Raw genomic sequence first — 20,848 nt, 5'->3', positions numbered from 1 at the left:
CCATCCGGTCAACATCAGGTCATAAGTAGTAACTTCTAGAAGCACGTCCATTTGAAATTTTTTATCTCGCGCAGATTGCTATCAAACTGTATTTGATCATCAATATAATGCATTTGGGGCTATAAATCACGTTCTGGAGAAAGCTGCAGAAAACGATAAAAACATACTTATACTTTTGACCGTATTTTAGTATGAATATGTGAATGAAAAAGTATAACGTTGCTACACCCTGAACAATAGATATAGGACGTTGTACCTGGGGGTCCACATCTCAGAGGATCTGACATGGTCAACACACATAGACACAGTAGTAAAGAAGGCGAAACAGCGCCTCTACCACCTGAGACAGTTAAGGAAGTTCAGAGTATCGGGGAAGATACTCCAGTCCTTCTACTCAGGAGCTGTAGAGAGCATCTTGACTGGAAACATCACTGCCTGGTATGGAAACAGCACGGCACAAGACAAGAAGGCCCTACAGAGAGTGGTGCGCTCAGCCGAGCGTACCACGGGTATTGCACTACCTCCCCTGCAGGTTCTATACAACAAGAGGTGCAAATCCAGAGCCTGCAGGATAATGAAAGACCCTCACCACCCCAATAACAGCCTGTTCCAGGGTGCTCCAGTAGCACACCATGTTACCGCGCTCGCGCGGGACTCCGTGCTGCGTCACGGATCTGGTTGACTCCGAGTTCGATTCCCGGACCCGCCGTCATTTGCCGAATGTCTCCCCCTGCTCGCTCTCCCATTTCACCCTGCAACTGTCGGTCATGCTTGACCAGGAAAGCGATAAACGCTAAAAAATAAAGTTTAAAAAAAGAACAGCCTGTTCCAGCTGCTGAGGTCAGGCAGACGCCTGCGAACCCCAGCTACTAGGACAGAGAGGCTTAGGCTCAGCTTCTTCCCCCAGGCCATCAGAGTCCTGAACAATGAACATTGAGTACCACTGTAACACTTTAGCATGAGCGGGCACACACTCAGGCCGCACGCACCCCACTTATTGCCAAAAGGAAAGGCCACTTTAAATTAGTATTAGCAACAGTAACAGTGTATTGCACTACTATTACTACTACTGTTAACTGTTAACTGTTACCCGTTATTGCACAAATGTATTGTTACCTGCTACCTGTTATTGCACACATTTTTGTATTGGATTCTATTATATGTTGTACCAATTGCACATCGTTGCGGGCAAGACCACCCGCATTTCATTGTATATCCGTATGCCGTGACAAATAAAACTCTTGACTTGACTTGAATGGGCCATAGTAATGTCAATTTAGCAATACAATTTAAAAAGTTATAGCCCTGCAAAGAAGGGGAACTTCTCCATATTAAATAGGGCTGGCGAATGATGGTAAATTATGAATTTAAGCCTGGCGATCAAAGTGTTAATACAATTGGCAGTATTAGGGGGTGGGGATCGGACGTTGTGGACAGCGACTCCTACAGGTCGGTTGGTGCGCCTGCGCAGTAGAATCGGGAAGCGACGAGGGCGGCGTGTCCCTCCCACGCAGACCCTCGCCACTGAGAGATTGCGCTGTACAGGTGAAAAGATGCGACGGCTGCCTCCTCGAGTACCGGAGGGGACACGTGATGCAAGGCTTCGTCCACATTGCAGCCGGCTTGTGGGAGGCATGGCCTAACAACGTTCGAGACAGGGGAGGGTAGAATTGGACAATACGAAATTGGGGACGGGAGAAAAATGGGGAGAAAAAGTAGATAAAAAAAAAAAAACATGTCCGAGATGAACTATTATTATTCCGTTTAACTGATATTTATTATATTATGCAAGTTATCCGATTGTCCCAAATTATATTGCCTTATTCCTTGGCTCTAGTGGCAGCTGATCGGAGATGAGTTGGAAAGCGGCCTATGAAGGAGAGACGGGATTAATCTGACCGCCTACATCTATTTTTGTCACTTTTAAATTGGCAGTATCCACGTGTCAGACGGTGTCCTCTGCTGAATTTTCATCAAATTTGCTACCATGGCAACCGCCGTCTACTTCTCTATAGTAGCTATTATCATAATAAAAGTAGAACACCAGAAAAATTACACAGAAGTCTGATAGAAATGTGGACAGATAGAATGCTTCCACCCAAGGGCACATTCACATCAGATCCCACAATCTGGCAGCTCGTGGTGGTGCGTTCATGTGGTTGGGCAGTTTGTGTGACATCATGCTATGAGCTTTGTTTACACCCCCCCTCCCCCCACATATTCCGCTGTGACCACCAGTTTACGCACTTGGCCACTGCAGCACAGGAGGGGTTGCATCCGGCAACAGTTGACTCCAGTTTAACTTTGTCGCGGAATGCTGCTCTGTTTTTTTTGGGGGGGGTAACAACTGTCTGAGCCCAACACAACTACTCCCCTCAAGTTTATTTTTCTTGCATTGTCGTATCAGATCTGAATGTGCCCTAAGATATCAGAATTTCCCCAAGGGGATCAATAAAGGAATATCTTGTCTTATATAGGTCAAAACGTTCTGATTGGAACAGAGGGGGAACACCAGGGGGATTTATGAGCAGCTCAGTTAACAGGTGTGACATATAAGATGACGAGTATCAATACTATTGTTACATGTTAAGCTCCTAATTCCTCCTTCAATCATTTGAATAAAAAAAGCTGTGGCAAGTTGTGATCTATACATTTTCATTTAACTATCATGGGAAAAGGCCACCTGTACGCAACATGGTTAGTCTAGGTTAATTTATGTCCACTCGCTCGCTGTGTGAATTATGTGAATCTGCCTTTGTTCCGTCATGGGCTCAGTTTGATATTACGGGCCGATTTAGAACATACTGTACTCATGACTGTTTTATTAGGGGTTGTCCGTTTTGGGCTTTTTATAAACCTAACCTTAACCACTTCCACTACCTAAAAATGTCAAAAAAAAATCTTCTAGGCCGTCTGAATCAGAAAGGTCTTTATTGCCAAGTAAGCTTGCATGCACATACAAGGAATTTGTCTTGGTAGTTTGGTGTAACATTAACAGACAATTAAAGTAGAATCAAATTAAATGGAATATAAACTAGTCAGATCTAGCATCTACTTCTCCAGTGTACAGTAAGTTATACCTGTCAAGCATTTCCTCTTCTAGAAAATGGTACCCAGCCTGTTATTGAATCAGTATTTTAAGTTTTAAGTCTGCATTAATGTCCTTGTTGAGCTGCCTGGCAAGACTTGTAGTACCTACTAAATTATATAAATCTAATCGAACTAAAACATTTCCGTTCTGTTCTCCTTTAAGCCCTCATTGTAATGTAGATCATGTAGGTTTGTATGCTCATGAGAAATCTCAAGTCCATACAAGTTAGAATATTCTGTCAGTCAAGAGCCACCGGACAGAGCAGCTACACAGAGGGATTCTGGCACAAAGCCAAAGCCGTGCTCTTAGATGATTCCGTCATAACCGGGATTTGTAGACGGGCCTCCCTGTCCTTGTCTGATCTACAGCACATTCCACTGCCCAGTTGGTGCACAGTCCACCTGCTGGAGGGAAGAGGCACTGCAGAGTTTTGCAATTGCTCCCCCCGCAGGAGAGATTATGCCTTGTTGTCTGCGTTGTTCCACAGTCCCTAAATTACATTACTTCGTTATAAGGACTAGGCTTGTCGCGGGAGTTGGTGATACTGTGTTCAGGCTCCACCGAGTACATTACTTGTCCGCCCTCCCCACCAGTGTATGCTTCCTTTTTATATAAAAAAAAGAAATGTATAATATAAATAAAACCCATTTTGTTAATTTTCGCATATGAGTGCCACATTAAAGAAAAATAAAAATAAAATTAAATGCTGATCATCAAGCATGGACAACACTATAAAATGGATGCGTCTGCACGGACAGCAGCTATTTTTAGGTATCAACATAGCATTGCTGCGGTCATGTGGAATTTGCCATGACTAATAAACTCACAACAACACAGACATTTAACAAAAGATTTGTGTTATTTTGTAAAATGTCTGTTGTCGTGAGTTTATTAGTCATGGCAAATTCCACATCACCGCAGCAACCCTAATAAGGACAGCTCATATAATATGTGGTGTTAGATATTGTTTAGACACGCTCTACTGAAGCTTAACACATAGGAAGCCAGCCATTAGACGGGTCCCGTTGTAGCAATGCCACGCTAAGATAGGAGTGAGTCACCTTGTTTGTAGAGCTATAACTATATTCTATGTTATAGCTATGGATACAATACTATGGCCCATTTGACATCAACTATCGTTCAATATGTGAAAAATAATAAATGTTTTCATCCATACGTTCCCGTGTTATACCGTGGTGAATATAAGTATAGTTTTAAAGTGGTCTGGGGTAATTCCCGAAAGTTATAGCCTAAAACGTGAATCCTACTATAACCGTTGCCGTTTCTTGCCTGGACATGCTACTATTCCCAAATCAACTGTATATAATAGGCATTATGTTTCATCATGAATGCATGAAAGGGGGGGGGGGGGGGGGGGTCGTTTCTGATTATTTGATTGCCAGTAACGCCATTCGTATTGAACACTAAAGACGTTGATCAGCTCGATATAAAAGCATTGCACGATCAAGCCAGAATTTACGTCAGATAGTCCTTACCTGTGATCGGGAGTATTCCAAAAATAATATTCCAATTGTTTGATCGCTATCTGGTCCATCCGATGTCCATTTGATCCACGACATAACCCACCACAACATATGGATCGGGGGTCCCGAAAACGATTAAATGTGATCGAGTGAAGCCCTAGGTTTCCCTGTACTAGAAATGTGCGCCCCGGAGACATTTGAGTGTGACACAGGGTCTGGAACAGGGTTTACTGCACTCTCGATACTGCCACCTGGGTGGATCTGGCCAGTACTGCACCCTCGGGTCGCAGTATGCCTTCTAACGGCAACATACGGGTTCCTGACATTGAATAAAATATTAAAAAAGGGAAAAAACGATCAAATAACGAGTATACTTGTTGTTGCCGTTCAAGCGTTGGCTCCCAATAACAAGTATACTCATTGTTGGCAGGGAATGTGTTAATAACTGAATTATGTGGTTTGGGTTGGCACCAGAGCTTTTACACTGGTTATATTTGTATCGCAGCCTGTCACAGCCGAGCCTGTTATCCAGTGCCGTTCACGAGAATTCTCATTTCTGTGGCCCAACGGTTCAGTGCCAGAAACGAAGATTCTAATTTCTGGGTCGTTATTTCTTTTATTCGCTATTTCCATTCATAATCCATCGAGGGAGCCTGTGCAGGCTGTCCTGAATGGGTCTGAGTTCGCAAACATCCAATACCATCGCCTAACGCCTTGCGGCCGGTATTGCACATCCTTGGACACTCTCTAGCTTGGTCTGTCCGTCGATCTAAAAAGTCTGGTCCGGGTTTTCCTAGTCGGGCAGGAGTAACGTTTATAACACATGGATTGAGGATAATCAAGCACCGCCGGTTCATGTTCTTTGGTGGATTATGTTGGCAACACGATCGACATCAATACTTGGAATGGTGATCAGATAATTGGAATATTCTTTTTGCAGTACATCCTAGTCAAGGTAATGGCTATATGGTATCAATCTTGCGTTGATCTGAGCATGCCTTCATTGTGATCCGAAAGTGTTACTGTAACGTTACTCCACAACGTATGCCGTTGGTGACGATCGAAGCATAGAAACCGATAATATAGCGTTGATTTCAGATTGATTGTTGATCCAGGCGAGGAATGCTACGGTTTCTAGTGAAATGCACTAAACGCTGGATAGAGGCGTTTCCTGGGATTACACAGAATTACTCTAAAACTATACTCATATTCACCACGGTATAAAACGGGAATGTATGGATGAAAAAATTATTTCTTTTTCACAAATTGAACGATAGATACTCAATGTCAAATGGGCAATAGTTTTATATCCATAGCTATGATATTTAATATAGTTTTTAGCCCTGCAAACACCGGCATGTATCCCCATTCATTAAAGCGCTGGCATTCATGCCACACGGCTCACAGCGACCTCTGACGCTGAAAGTGTTAAGTAAAGCCAACTGTTTGCCTGTTTTACTGCAACACTACTATCACCGACATCTAAGAAGGGAGATCCCCCCTTGAATGGCCCTTCTAAGGTTTCTCTCCTCCACATTGCCTATTTGCCTGTGGTGCATTTTTTCCTATTGCTAGGTTTTAGTGAGTTTTTCCTTACCTTCGCATGGGGTATGTCTGGGAGTGTTGCATTTATTTTACATTTTTTTGGACTTTATGGTGTTTTTGTTTTGTTCTTGACTTATTGTGATGTTTCTTCTTGACTTGTTTAAAGAAGACGTGTCCAGCCCATGGGGACATTAACGTGTGTTGTCGGGCCTTACAAATACATTTGATTTGATTTAAAGCGTCCTTTAATTCTCCCCCCCCAACAGCCCCAAATGGACGAGAAGATCCAGCTCGGCCCGCGGGCGCAAGTTAACTGGATGAAGGGCAGCAGCGGCGGAGCCAAGGCCAGTGACTCAGGTAAAGCAAACACACGTACGATTTTACCTGATGCATAATGAGCAATAATCCAGAACTGGTCACTCTTGTTATTCATTGCTATGCATTACATCTCCCATTCTGTCAGAACTCTCACGGACTGGTGGCAGCAGTCTGAACCGTTACTCTGCGCTGCAGTCTTCAGCCCAGCCCTCCACCCCAACTGCACACAACACGGAGTATGACTCCAGGAGAACCCTGGGAAGGTAAGGAGCACATATTTTGAACTCCTGTATTCTTAATATTATTATTAGTAGTAGTATTATTACAGGATTTGAATTGACCGTGTTTTCCCGCCGCTTCTGGAGTTCTCTGTGGTGATTGCAGGCTAGGACAGGCAAAGATACACAAGTAGTAGGAAGGGTTATGTGCACACATGCAACACATTCATTATGCGTTTTAATCTGTTTTGGGAAATCCATCGCAACAAAATCTATGTATGGGAAACATTTGCATGTGCATTCCCAAACATACGCATGGAGGGGTGGGGAATTCTGCAGAGGAAAAGGTCAGGTACAATCTTTTCTTGAACCAATAGACGCCCAGGAGAAATATTGTACTTGTAGATCATTGGTAAATGATAATGGTAAAAAAGGAAGTTCTTGTTGACGGTATCTGAGGAATGTCAACGCATGCATGTTTGACTGTTACTGCTCAAGACCGACCATGAAATATGAAGAATAAGTCATATCTGACTGCCATTAAGAAAAGACTGGTGGCATTGCTAACCTTGCTAGGTTTCCCAAATGATTAATTCTTGATATTTGGCTGTTTGGTATTTGCTGGCAGCCAACTATTAGGCCGTATGGTGAAGGCTGTATCGTTTCATCCCGTTCCCACCTCGGCGAATTACACAATTTTCACTCTGGGTCAAAGTTCGATTGGTGTAGATTTAGGAACAAAAAGTTCTCCATTGACAAAATAGCCCATTTTGCGCCATCATTTTAGTAAAGTCGGGACTAGATCTTTCCTTGCGAACGGATATTTGGTCACCACAGAGTTTTATCTGACGCAATTGGTGCGAGTTCGGTCACGTATCTTGCGCTCAACCAATAGCAGCTCTCCTTGTTGCCATGTTACAGACAACAAGAGATTGTGTAAACAGCTGTGTGATGTTATCGTGTCATTCACGGAGTACATCTCGACACAAATGGACAACAAACACATTCTAACGCTCTCAAAATAGGTTTCAAAACAATGTTAGAATAGAATAGAATAGAAATACTTTTATTATCCCGGGGGAAATTTGATACTGCAAATCGCTCAACATTTAAACATTTAGACAGAACAGGTCACGAATTAGAATAATAAAACAAATCAAATCAAGTTGCCTAGGATAAGAGTAGAGTAAAATAGAATAAAAATGGAATAAAATATACAGTAAATAAATACAGTAAAAATATACTGAGAGGCATCATAGCAGCATGGGGGAAGGGGGGGGGGGTACAGGTAGTAAAAACAACACAAGCGGTGTAAACAAATAGGTCAATAAAATTTACTATCTAACTAACTGAATATATATATTCACAGTATTCACAGTGTCACATAAGGTGCCGTATGCATCAGGTAGTGTTATAATTTACTATCTAACTAACTGAAATATACATTATTCACAGTATCACAGTATCCACATAAGGTGCAGTATGCCTAAGGTAGTGTTATTGTCCGCCTTGGGTTCCTATTAGTCCTAGGTCAATGTCTGGCAGCAGTCGCTGCCCCCTGTTGTGGAGCCTGGAGGCCGCTAGTCGCGGCCTCCTGCCACTATGGAGCTGCCACTCTGTGCTCAGTGATGCAGTGAGGCACAGTGATGCATTGTATAGTCTGATGGCTGTTGGAATGAAGGACTTCCTGTGCTGTTCAGTGCTGCATTTGGGTAGTGTGAGCCTAGCACTGAACATGCTCCTCCTGTCAGCCAAGTCTGTGTATAGTGGGTGGGAGGGGTTTTCCCTGATGGCCTGGAGCTTAGCAAGGCTCCTCCTCTCCGCCACCCTCGCTAGGGAGTCCAGCTCCACCCCAACCACGCTACTGGCCTTCCTGACCAGCTTATCCAGCCTGGTTGTGTCCCCTGCTCTCAGTCCGCTGCCCCATATATATGCATATACGCTACTTGATATAGGCAATCGATTGAATACAGCTATGAAACGGGCGATAACGTTTGTGTTATTAACCATACTGTACATTTAAATCATATCGCCTTCTATCTACACCAACAACACAGCATTTCACACCGATGCATGACGTCCTGTCGGGCAATTATTCAATAAACCTCCATAAACACACAATCTGTGATGCATGCAGCACATTTGTATCAAAAACACTTTACTTTGTGATTCCCAACCTGCAATATTAAAGATGCTGGTACAATTTTCTAAAGATTGACAGTTCAGTGGATAGTATAATGACAAAAATGTATTAATAATTAATTTGGAATAATGGAATAATGTCAAACAATTTACAAATCAATAAGTTACTCATTAACCTTTTTATTTTCCATTTAAAGACGAAATAGAATGCAGGTACAAAAATAGATTCAAGAGGTTTATTCGTCACATACATACACAAGTTTCAAGTTTGTTTATTATTTATCACAATAAAATATAGTAAATAGTAAAATAGGTAGTTTACGATTAAATGCTTGGTTCTGTATGAGCCCCTGAGTGTGCTTCATACAGTAAAAAAAGTAAGTAAGTAAAAAGTAAAGTAAAGAGGAATATTCAATATACATAATACAATATACACTACAGAGTAAAGAGTGAGGTGTGTGGAGAGATCAGTGTCAAACTGATCTCAACAAATAAACAAATCACACTACTACTGTATACCCCTAATCCCCTCACCCTATACATCCTCACCACTATCATCTGAGTCATCCAGCCCTATCCTCTGTTTCCTTAGAAACATTTGCACATTTTTGGCATTGACAAAGATCTGTACATGCCAGTTTTGCAGACACACATGAACATCTTCCTGTCTCACATTTTCCTTGTTTGCAACCGCAATGGACTACCTGCAACACACTTATCAGGGGCCGGGTTTGTAGTCCTCCATGTCACTGTTAACTCCCCATCCTCGACGTGCCACCCATTGCCAACGGGTGAAGGGGCACACATTACAGCTTTCAAAGAATGTCTCATTATAGCTGCTTGGTAATTTGCCCTTTTGCAGTGTTGCATTGCCATGCATAATGCTTTATACCAGTGTGGGGGGGGAGAGAGGTGGTTAACAGAAGCTAACATACTTTAAACATCACTATGAGATAACTAGTAGTAAAGCTACATACAGTATCTGAAGAAAACTAGAATGCTAGTTATGTCAACAATAAAAACACAGCTAAACTGTATCTCAGCACAGCATCAAATAGTGTATTTTTCACATTAGTGTAGCTAGGCTTTTTAAAATGTTTATACCTGCAGACAATGTTTCAGCCATAGATAGATGGTCCCTCTTGCGTTTGCCCTTCACAGTCACATATTTGTCCCTTTTCTTGCAAATGATGCACAAGACTGGAAGTACAGGTCCGACAAAAGCTGGTAAGCCTGTCCTGGATCGAAGTTTCTTCAGAGGACTTTCACTTGTAGAGCGGCCATGTGCTGTAAGTTCTGGCTCTCCTGCTTCCACATCTTGAGCTGCAGAACACATAGCCCGTTTCGCAGCTGTATCCAAGCGTTTTTTGTCCATAAAACGCCTATAACAAGTAGCGTGAAAACCAGCATCCCCGGGAACCATGGCAAACTCGATCTCTAAACAATGTTTGTATGCATCTGCAATAGGGGTGTACCGGTACTTTATTACGGTATGGCCGTCACGGTGCGGTACGTGCAGCCATACGAAGGATACGCCTCGGAGCCTTCCCTCGCGCGGCTCAGAGGAGCCTTCCCTCGCGCGGCACAGAGGAGCCTTCCCTCGCGCGGCACAGAGGAGCCTTCCCTCGCGCGGCACAGAGGAGTCTTCCCTCGCGTGGCTCAGAGGAGCCTTCCCTCTTTACAGTGCAAACACACCAGTCGCACATGCAGGCACTCGCGAGGTCCGTGCGAGAACAGCGTGCGTGGCCGGGCACACTGAGGCACATTTACATTGGAACAGCTGCAGGGTCATTACAATTTTACAGTTTTCTTTCATTTTCTTGTTCGCCCAATAATGTTAACCAAATGAAACCAATGGAAAGAAACGCACCAACAAACACACCAACATTCTCCCCCGCCTGACTCGAGTAGGGTAAATCTACAGTGCCGCAGCCCCATACATTGCCGGACTCACAGGCACAGCTGATAAAATAAAAAAAATAAACATACTTTTCCTATAGAAAAGTATTCTATTTAATTACAATAATGATCATAAATATAATATATAAATAGAAAAATTAAATAAAATATATTAATAATAATTATTATAAATATATTTTTTCTGTTGTACCGAACTCGTACCAAACCGTGACCCCAATACCGAGTTACGTACCGAACCGTGGCTTCTGTGTACTGTTACACCCCTAATCTGCAATGATACGATTCTCTCCTGGCAATTTAAGCCACCGCTCTAGGGAGTTTCTATATCTATCCCAAATCTTGTACACTTTCTTTCTGAACGGACGTTTTTTAGGGCTGGCCTTCGTTTTTTTTTTTTGGAATTCGAAGCTTCGGGGCCGAGATTCGATTTTAATTCGAAGCTTCGAAATAAAAAAAATAATATTTTTTTAATAAAATAAAAATAAACTTTTTTTTTTACTTTTTTTTTTTATATTGTGGGACTTGTACAGCACGTTGTTCAACTTTATCAGTGATGTAAAGTTTAAACCTTTTTAAATCTTAGACAAACAAAACACTTTGCTTTCATTAAATATTGTAAGCCATCATTTGAGGCTTTATAAAAGCAGCACAATAAACACAAATCTGTCAGTGCCGAGTCCGACCTCATCTTAAATAACAAACAGCATTGCTTGTTGTAGTTAACAAAGAGAGGCAGAGTTGATTTTGCACCAAAAAAAATTATCATATATTTTTTTTATTTTAGATTTTTTTAAATCGAATTTTATTTTCATATTTGAATCCCATGCCCATCGAACGAAGCTTCGAAGTATTTAAGACAGCCCTAGTTTTTTCTCCATTTTCGTCGTCTTCTGTACTCGTCGATGAGTACTGCCTTTCAGTTGCTTCCATTACTACTGTTTACACAAATCTCTTGTAGTCTGTAACTTGGCAACAAGGAGAGCTGCTATTGGTCGAGCGCAGATATGTGACCGAACTCGCACCAATTGCGTCAGATAAAACTCTGTGGTGACTAGGGTTGGGCATCGTTTGGATTTTGAACGATTCCGATTCTCCATTTCGATTCCTGTTCTAAACTGATAACTGACTACAAAGTCAGCGCCCCCTCTCTCGCGGACAAACTCAACTCTTTCTACGCTCGGTTTGGTGCAGACAGTGGCGCAGCTAGCTCAACAGCTAGTGACGTCACTGGCGCGCCGGCTGTTGTGGAGGGGGGGGGGGGGGCAACCGCTGGGGGGCGGGGACGCTCTCTCATTGTCGGTACACAGTGTGAGAAGAGCATTTATGCAGGTGAACACCAGAAAAGCTGCTGGCCCAGATGGAATAACAGGACGCATACTTAAGTCCTGTGCTAACCAGCTAGCCCCTGTGTTCACCGCCATATTTAATCGATCCCTGGCGGAGTCAGTGGTCCCTGCCTGCTTCAAGATGTCTACCATCATCCCTGTACCAAAGAAACCCTCCCCAACATGTCTCAATGATTACAGACCGGTGGCACTCACCTCTGTGGCCATGAAATGTTTCGAGAGGCTGGTCAAGGATCACATTTGTGCCTCCCTCCCCAGTGATATGGACCCTATGCAATTTGCATACAGGCCAAACAGGTCCACTGATGATGCGGTCTCCCAAGTACTGCACAGCACCCTCTCTCACCTCGACCGCCAGAAGGGGGGCTATGTGAGACTGTTGTTCATTGACTACAGCTCAGCATTCAACACCATAGTCCCCACCAGACTGGTGGACAAGCTGATCGAGCTGGGTCTGAGCTCTGCTCTGAGCGCCTGGATACTGGACTTTCTGAGCGAAAGGCCCCAGGCGGTTAGGGTGGGGGGTCAGACCTCCAACACCATCACCCTGAGCATCGGGTCCCCCCAGGGCTGTGTTCTGAGCCCCCTGCTGTACTCACTATACACACACGACTGTGTGGCCAAGTTCAGCTCCAACTCCATAGTGAAGTTTGCGGACGACACAGTGGTGGTGGGGCTGATCTCGGACAACGACGAGAAGGCCTACCGGGAGGAGGTTGAGGTACTGGAACGCTGGTGCCAGGACAACAGCCTGCTCCTGAACATTGGTAAAACCAAGGAGCTGATCGTGGACTTTAGGAGGAGACAGCAGGAGACACACACACCACTGAGGATAAACGGGGCTACCGTGGACAGGGTGAGCAGCTTCAAGTACCTGGGGGTCCACATCTCAGAGGACCTGACATGGACAACACACATAGACTCAGTCGTAAAAAAGGTGAAGCAGCGCCTTTACCACCTGAGACAGTTAAGGAAGTTCAGAGTATCTGGGAAGATACTCCAGTCCTTCTACTCCGGAGCTGTAGAGAGCATCTTGACTGGAAACATCACTGCCTGGTATGGCAACAGCACGGCACAGGACAAGAAGGCCCTACAGAGAGTGGTGCGCTCAGCCGAGCGTACCACGGGTATTGCACTACCAACCCTGCAGGTCCTATACAACAAGAGGTGCAAATCCAGAGCCTGCAGGATAATGAAAGACCCTCAACACCCCAACAACAGCCTGTTCATGCTGCTGCGGTCAGGCAAACGCCTGCGAACACCAGTAACGAGGACAGAGAGACTTTGGCTCGGCTTCTTCCCCCAGGCCATCAGAGCCTTGAACACTGAACTCTCTAGCACACATGAGCACACACACAACACGCACACTGTTCACGCTCACACACTAGCAGCCACTTTAACATGAGCACACACACACTCATGCTGCACACGCTCACACTTATGGACACTTTACAGAAGGAAAGGTCACTTTAAGAATAGTATAGTAGAGCTTGAGATTGTATAATAGCATTGTATAGCAGTGTACACAAAGACCCAGTGCCTCATCCATAGCTAACAGTGTACTGCACTACCACAGGACCTAGCATGTCCTACCATGCTCTGTAAATAACTCATGTACAGATACCGATATGCCCTACTTTGTTTACTTGTTTATTGCACTATGTCGCTCTATTGGTTGGATTCTTATTATATATTATTACTATTGTATTATGCACATCGTTGCGGGCAAGACCCCCCGCATTTCACTGTATACCTGTATGCCGTGACAAATAAAACTCTTGTATCTTGTAACGATTCTCGATTCTGATTCTTTGAGGTGCAGGTCAAAACCGGTCACAGCTTATTTCGCATGAGATTTTTTTTTTTTTTTTTTTTTTTTTAAATCTTTAAAAAATGTCATACTATTCACATTGTCAGTTTACTTGATACAGTTTAATTTGGTTGCTGTACTGTAACTAGGGTATTAATTAACAAAGTTAAAAAAAATATCGAAATGCAAATATGTTACTCCCGGTTCCAGAACCGGAAGTTAGGAACCGGTTCCTATTAGAACCGGTTTTTGGTGCCCAACCCTAGTGGTGACCAAATATCCGTTCGCGAGCAAAGATCTAGTCCCGACTTTACTAAAATGATTGCACAAAATGGGCTATTTTGTCAATGGAGAACTTTTTGTTCCTAAATCTACACCAATCGAACTTTCACTCAGAGTGAAAATTGTGTAATTTGCCGAGGTGGGAACGAGAATTGTTTTCTTGGAGAGCCAGCTACGTTCTCAGGTGGTACTTGGTGTAAAAAGGTTGAGAACCAATGGTTTAGATAGACTGAGGACAGAACAACACCTTACCTTTTGCCTTATTTTCCTGGGGATTTCCGAGTGGTGAGCGATGTCGAGCCCGACTGGTGTGCATTTCCAACGCTTCTCCATGAGTCAATGTCCATCTTTTTCCTCAGACACTGTGATGTCGCAATCCGTCTGAATCACAGATGTCTTTATGTTCTCCCACCAGCCGTAGCGGTGCAGGGAGAGAGCGTAATGAGAAGCCACTGCTCGCTACCCCGCCGTCACGGCCGGGGCCTTTCGTCCGGGGAGGCAGTGCCAAGGAGCTGCTGGAGACCCCGGCACCTGAGGAGCCCCGCAGGGACCGGGACCGGGAGGGAGCGGAACCCAGGAGACCCAGCGTCACCGAGGACAAGATGGAGCCGGAGCACAGCAAAGTCAGGGAGCCTGGTGAGGGACCTTTATTTATACAGCACTTTAACGCTTTCACTACCACTCTACCAAAGGGTTAACCCTTTCACTGCGACAATACAGAAGGTTAACCCTTTCATTGCAGCTTCAAGTCTCACTTCACTGATTTCTACTCTCTGGAAATGTGAAAGTCTTTCACATTCACAAACATCAAGGGCTGCAGATAAACCTATGTGACTGGTTAAGATTCACTGGTTGTCTCTTTTTACCAGTGCAACCTGAAGAGGTGGCCCAGACCCCAGACAGACTCTCTGAGGAGGAGATGGAGAGGAAGTCCAAGTCCATCATTGACGAGTTCCTGCACATCAATGATTACACGGTACAGTGACTCACTAGCTTTGATTATTCTGATTGATACAGCATACGTTTACATAAATTCCTGTTTTTCCTTTTCCGAGTTTATAAATAACTACGGATGTACTAGTCTCCTACTCTTGCATTCACATCTGTCTGCCATCTGATGATCTGAATGCAGTGTGGAGGAGGCATTTCAGTTTCATGACATTTGAAAACTCAGCGAATCACAATGCAGAAGGCAGGGATTTTGACTGGGCACAGGGGAGGAAATTAGGCCATTTTACTCGCCAAATGCGAGTATTCTTTATGTTTGGCGAGTGATTCATGAAGAGCACTCGCCATACTGGCGAGTAGTAAACAAAACAAAAAAATCATTCTGCAATCTGCTGATTCGCTCACTGGCACAAGCCAAACTCTGACTCCCCCCTTATGATTCCTCCCATTTGCGCCTCATAATAATCCATAACCAATGAACATCATCGTTGCGCTCTAAGCTCCTCCAATGAACACTCGTTTTCTTTTCTTTTTTAAACTTTGGCCATTTCCCTGGCTCTTTTATACGTTTATCGCATTTATACTTGGTCAAGTTCGACCGACAGAAGCAGGCTGAAAGGGTTCAGATGGGGGGGAAGACACTCTGGGAAAGTCACGGCTGCAGTCCGGGATTCGAACTCGCTCAGCCCCAGATCCGTGTCGAGCACGGTTGTCCACGGCGCTGAAATAGCACTCGCGGTACGTGGTGAGCTACTGGAGCTCCCCGAACACTCGTTTTCTAGAAGATGCCGCCCATCTAGGGGAAGTGGATAGACCACTGCGTGCGGCCCTACAGACTCCTGTCACCGGCTTGACAACGTAGACAAACTTAGACAAAAACACATCAGTGGATGAAAATAATTGCATGTAGAGTCGTATCTTGCAGTGCGGTCTGACATGGGGGCGAACAACAGCACGCGATGCGTCTCCTTCGAGTCGGATGAGAATGACAAGTGGGCGTGAGGCTAACGATTCCACTCACTCAAGTCAACCAGCATTAGCCGGCTAGCTACCTAGCATGTAACAAGCTACCATAACGCGCGTTCAACATAGTGGACGACTATACTGAGCGGCTTTGCTTAAATGCAGCCGAGTGACATTTTATTATTACCGGGTTTCCCCCCATATCACCACTCGCCCATATGCCCTTCACAACGGTGATGTTGTCATACTTGTCATTCAGAATACACCTGCTGAACCCCTAGCGTTGACATGAGATTTGATTCCAATGTATTGTCATCATACAGCACAAGTACAGTACAACCAGAATACGTTTGGCATCCAACCAGAGTGCAAATGTAACAAGTCAAGTTCAAGTTTTGTTTTATTTAGCTATTACATTACAGTGAAATGCTTGGTTCTTTCACTGCCCAGTCCAGCCCAACCCAGTCCAACCTAGACCAGCCCAACTTTCCCTGCCCAACCCAGTCCAGCCCAGCATCTTTCACTGCCCAGTTCAGCCCAACCCAGTCCAGAATAGTTCCCTCTTTCATGTTAATATGTGATATCCTAATATTTTGAAGAGTAGAAACGGTGTGATTAATATATGTTTTATGCTAATATTGTGAAGAGTAGAGACACTTATTAATGTTTTATGGTAATAAATATTTTAAAGAGTAGAGACACGGTGTGATTATTACTATGATTGAAAATCTATTTAGACGAAGACATACAAAGAAGTAATTATCACAATTAGCGATTTATTTATGGCTGGTAAAAAATCTGTTTGGCTGGTATAAAAAAATCATATACTCGCCAGTTGGCTGGTAAGCCAAAAAGTTAGTTTCCTCCCCTGACTCGGCATATGTTCTGGAAACGACAAACAATGTGCAACATGATACAACTAATCTGAGAAAGTGTTGGAGCAATCTGAGACCACCATGTGGATGTCAGTAGAACAACCTTTAGTATCTGAGACCATCTTGTGGATGTCAGTACAACAACCTTTAGTATGAGACCAATAGACCTCTCATGCGTATTGTAATTCTTCATGGGAAGATGAATGGGGTATTAAACTAGCTTCATCTGTGGTTCACACAGACTCTTTAACTTCAACAAGGTCTTCTAATATTCTTGTAAATGGGGGGCGTAATGAAATGGCAACATCCGGTCATTTAGTGTTAGGAATGTGGCTCTAAAAATTAGGCTAGTTAGCAAAACATCTAATCCTCCTGTAAAACGTCACTTTACCTCTCACCCCAAACGCTCGAAAGGACAAAATCACTGCTAAATGTCAGGAAATCACTGTTAATGGGGAAAAAAAGAAAACGTCAAAATCATGGCAAGACTGTGGCTTGGTAATCACCTAAGAACAACTCCCAACTCAGTCCAAATCACCACTAGCTTTCTCTGGTAGAGAGTTTGTAGGACTGCTCTCCACGTAGGTCTGGATACAAAGCACAACTCGGGAAGGTCCATAAACGGTGCCAAATCCTCCTTCGACTTCCTACGCACCCAATCCGCATGGCTAGGCCCAAAAACCCTCTTCCACCACACAATAGGCAGTTATGAGAGCGTCTGGGTTTCCCAGAGAAAGAATGTACCAATACCAGCACTTCTTCATTACCAATATACAGATTCCGAGTACTAAACTGTACCTATCGGCCAACACGGAGTACCAGTGCAAACCCTCTTGCTATCGGATGTTTTCAGTATCTGATACAATACCCTGTGTGATCTCTTGACGCAGTATCTAATGTTAGTAACCAGAGTTGTGTCTTGTCGCGGTCCTCAGGAGGCTGTCCAGTGCGTGGACGAGATGGACGCGGCCGCTCAGCTCTACCTGTTTGTCCGCGTGGGGGTGGAGTCCACCCTGGAGCGCAGTCAGATCACTCGGGATCACATGGGCCAGCTCCTCTTCCAGCTGCTGCTGCAGGGCACCCTGCCCAAGCCCCAGTTCTACAAAGGGTCAGTCTGGCTACTGTGTACACTTCATCTGTCTGGCTTCTTGTTATTCAGCCCAGGGAATGTGCTGCGCTGCTTTGTTGGGACGTGTTGGGACACATTTGCCCCCAGAAGAACACATTAAACATATTGACAGAGGATAACACTTAGGTTTCTGTATAAGTACACCAGTGTTAAAAATGAATAAATGAATACAAATGTAAAAAGAAATGTCCTCCTGAAAAGGGAGGATCCGATCTGGATTTCTTTAACTATATACGTATGGTGTATATTCATTACATTCATGAATCGGAATACAGTTCTGTTTTCCCTAGTGTTTACAAACATTAACAAACCTTATATGACCACAAAATACAGCAAATGCAATTCAAGCTCAACTCATATTTACCTGTTTTGTGTTGTTATATCAAGAGCTCAGAATGAAAACACGCTGCGGCTACCAATTACTTTCTGTTTGGATCTATTTGTTGGAAATGTCAGTGGAAGGAAACGGTACAGTCCTTTTTGAAGCATGTCTTCACTGTGTTGTTCATTAACTCATTCAGTGCCAGCTATTATCCTCATCCTGTAGTCAATGGGCCACGCTAAAAGATAGGCATTTTCACTGCGTCATGATGTTTGCAGAGCTATATCTATATTCTATATTATAGCTATGGAGACAATACTATGGCTCATTTGACAGTCACTATCTCTCGTCCAACATGTAAAAAAGAGTAAAATTGTTCATGTATACGTTTGCGTGTTATCCTGTGGTGAATATTGTATAGTTTCAGAGTGATCCGGGCTCATTTCTGAAAGCTGAGTTATGGAGTGCTATGTGAATTTTGCTAAAGTCGTTCGCGTTGCTCGCCTGGACACGTTACTATTTCAAAATCAAAGGTATATACCGGTAATGGGTATTATGTTTCATCATGAATGCATCAATGGGGGGGGTTTGATGCTCTGATCGTCAGCAACGGAATACGTTTTGAATACTACATACGTTGATTGCTGCGATCGATGTGAAATCATTGTTGGATCAAAGTAGGATTGATGTCATATAGTCCTTACCTTTACTAGGAGGTATCCCAAAATGAATATTCCAATTGTCTGATCGCGATTTCCAGTATTGATGTCCATCGGGTCCCTGACATGAAATGGCACAAAATATGCATCAAGGGTGCTGAACGCATTCCAAGGTGCTCGGAGGAACCGTTTCACTTGCTCTGGTCCAAATTCTCCGCCCGGATCATATCATATGTAACACACAGTGTAGGCTTGGGCGGTATGACGGTATTACGGTATACCAGGGTATTTCGAAATCCCGTCGGTATGATTTTCAATACCGTGACGTCACAGACTGTGCGCCAATGGTTGTAGTGCACAGCACGCACCAGCAGAGGGCTGGGCAGTCTGTCTTTCCCTCTCTCAGTCAGAGCTCAGCAGAGCCACGCGCGTGTTCCTGTGGATCTGCCATCTCGCGCGTGTGTTAATCTGCACGACAAATAAAGACTTATTCTTCTATAGAATGTGGTTAGGGATCGGTGGCAGTCCGTTTATTAAGGTCGAATGGATGGACCATGGGTCCACTAACTTCCAGACATTGGATGATTGAGGAATCGGGAAACGGAGCGTTTTTCTAACGTTTTTAAATGGATTTGTGCATGAGTGGACTCTGGGACACGTTGTTTGGGTAAGTAAGTTATGTTATGTTGCTGGGATATAAGATATGATAGGATATAAGATATTCATATAAGATATGAATGCTGGGAGTGTATGTTTGGTAAACCGTTCCAGTTCGACTGTGTGTGTGCGTATTGGCTTTGCGATTCACTACATGGGTTTAACGGCTTAAGCTGGGTTTTGATTATAATAATAATAATAATTCATTTAATTTATATAGCGCTTCTCAATAACCCGAAGTCGCTGACAGTAGTCGGGAGCGGGAGTACAAACAAAGAAACGAAAGCAAAGAAACAAAACAAAAACAAAAACAACAAAGAGACAAAAACAAAAGGAACAAAGAAACAAAAACAAAAGGAACATGAGACCATGGGGGGAACAGGGGAGACAGCCTGATAGCACAAAAAAAAAAAGACTGGAGACAGACATCAATCAGGTTGGAGGGGAGGGGGTGGTTTAGGGGTGGGGGGGGTTGAAGGCAAGGGAGAACAGGTGGGTTTTTAGGCGAGCTTTGAAGGTGGAGAGTGTAGGGGAGTCTCTGATGGACTGGGGGAGGGAGTTCCAGAGTCGGGGTGCAGTGCGAGAGAAGGCCCGATCTCCGAAGTTTTTAAGCTTGGATGTCGGGACAGTGAGGGAGGCAGTGGAGGAGGACCGGAGGGAACGGGTGGGGCGGTAGGGGAGAAGGAGATCAGTCAGGTAGGGGGGGGGCCAGGCTGTGGAGGGCTTTGAAGGTGAGGAGTAGTGTTTTAAAGTTAATGCAGTGTTTGATCGGGAGCCAGTGGAGGGAGTGGAGGACAGGAGTGATGTGTTCGCGGGACCGGGTGTTAGTGAGGAGGCGGGCGGCTGAATTTTGGACCATTTGCAATTTATGGAGGGAGCGGGAGGTGATACCAGTGAGGAGGGAGTTGCAGTAGTCCAGGCGGGAGGAGATGAAGGCGTGAATGAGGGATTCAGCAGCGGGGGGGGAGAGGCAGTGACGGATTTTTGCGATGTTGCGGAGGTGAAAGTAGGATATTTTTACGATGGAGCGGACGTGGGGGTCAAATGAGAGGGTGGGGTCAAGGAGGACACCAAGGTTGCGGACTAGGGGGGAGGGGGTGATGGTGGAGTCGTTGATGGTGAGTGTGATGGGTCCGGAT

The 20,848-nt window shown here is 44.3% G+C and overlaps 1 protein-coding gene across 5 annotated transcripts in view; it reads left to right on the top strand.

The window, feature by feature from the left end:
• eif4g3a (eukaryotic translation initiation factor 4 gamma, 3a) overlaps positions 1-20,848 on the top strand; it is a 124,798-nt gene that overhangs the window by 91,794 nt on the left and 12,156 nt on the right. For all 5 annotated transcript variants that reach the window (XM_084317433.1, XM_084317435.1, XM_084317437.1 and 2 more), the window contains 5 exons: positions 6,387-6,477; positions 6,584-6,701; positions 14,572-14,792; positions 15,026-15,132; positions 17,878-18,050. In XM_084317433.1, the coding sequence (XP_084173559.1) occupies positions 6,387-6,477; positions 6,584-6,701; positions 14,572-14,792; positions 15,026-15,132; positions 17,878-18,050 (710 nt within the window). The remainder of the gene's footprint in view (positions 1-6,386; positions 6,478-6,583; positions 6,702-14,571; positions 14,793-15,025; positions 15,133-17,877; positions 18,051-20,848) is intronic.

This window comes from Notolepis coatsorum (genome assembly GCF_963971535.1).
Source record: "Notolepis coatsorum genome assembly, chromosome: 6".
In the NCBI taxonomy this organism is placed as follows: domain Eukaryota; kingdom Metazoa; phylum Chordata; class Actinopteri; order Aulopiformes; family Paralepididae; genus Notolepis; species Notolepis coatsorum.
Note: the sequence above shows the minus strand (reverse complement) of the source record. Positions and strands in the feature narration are given on the sequence as shown.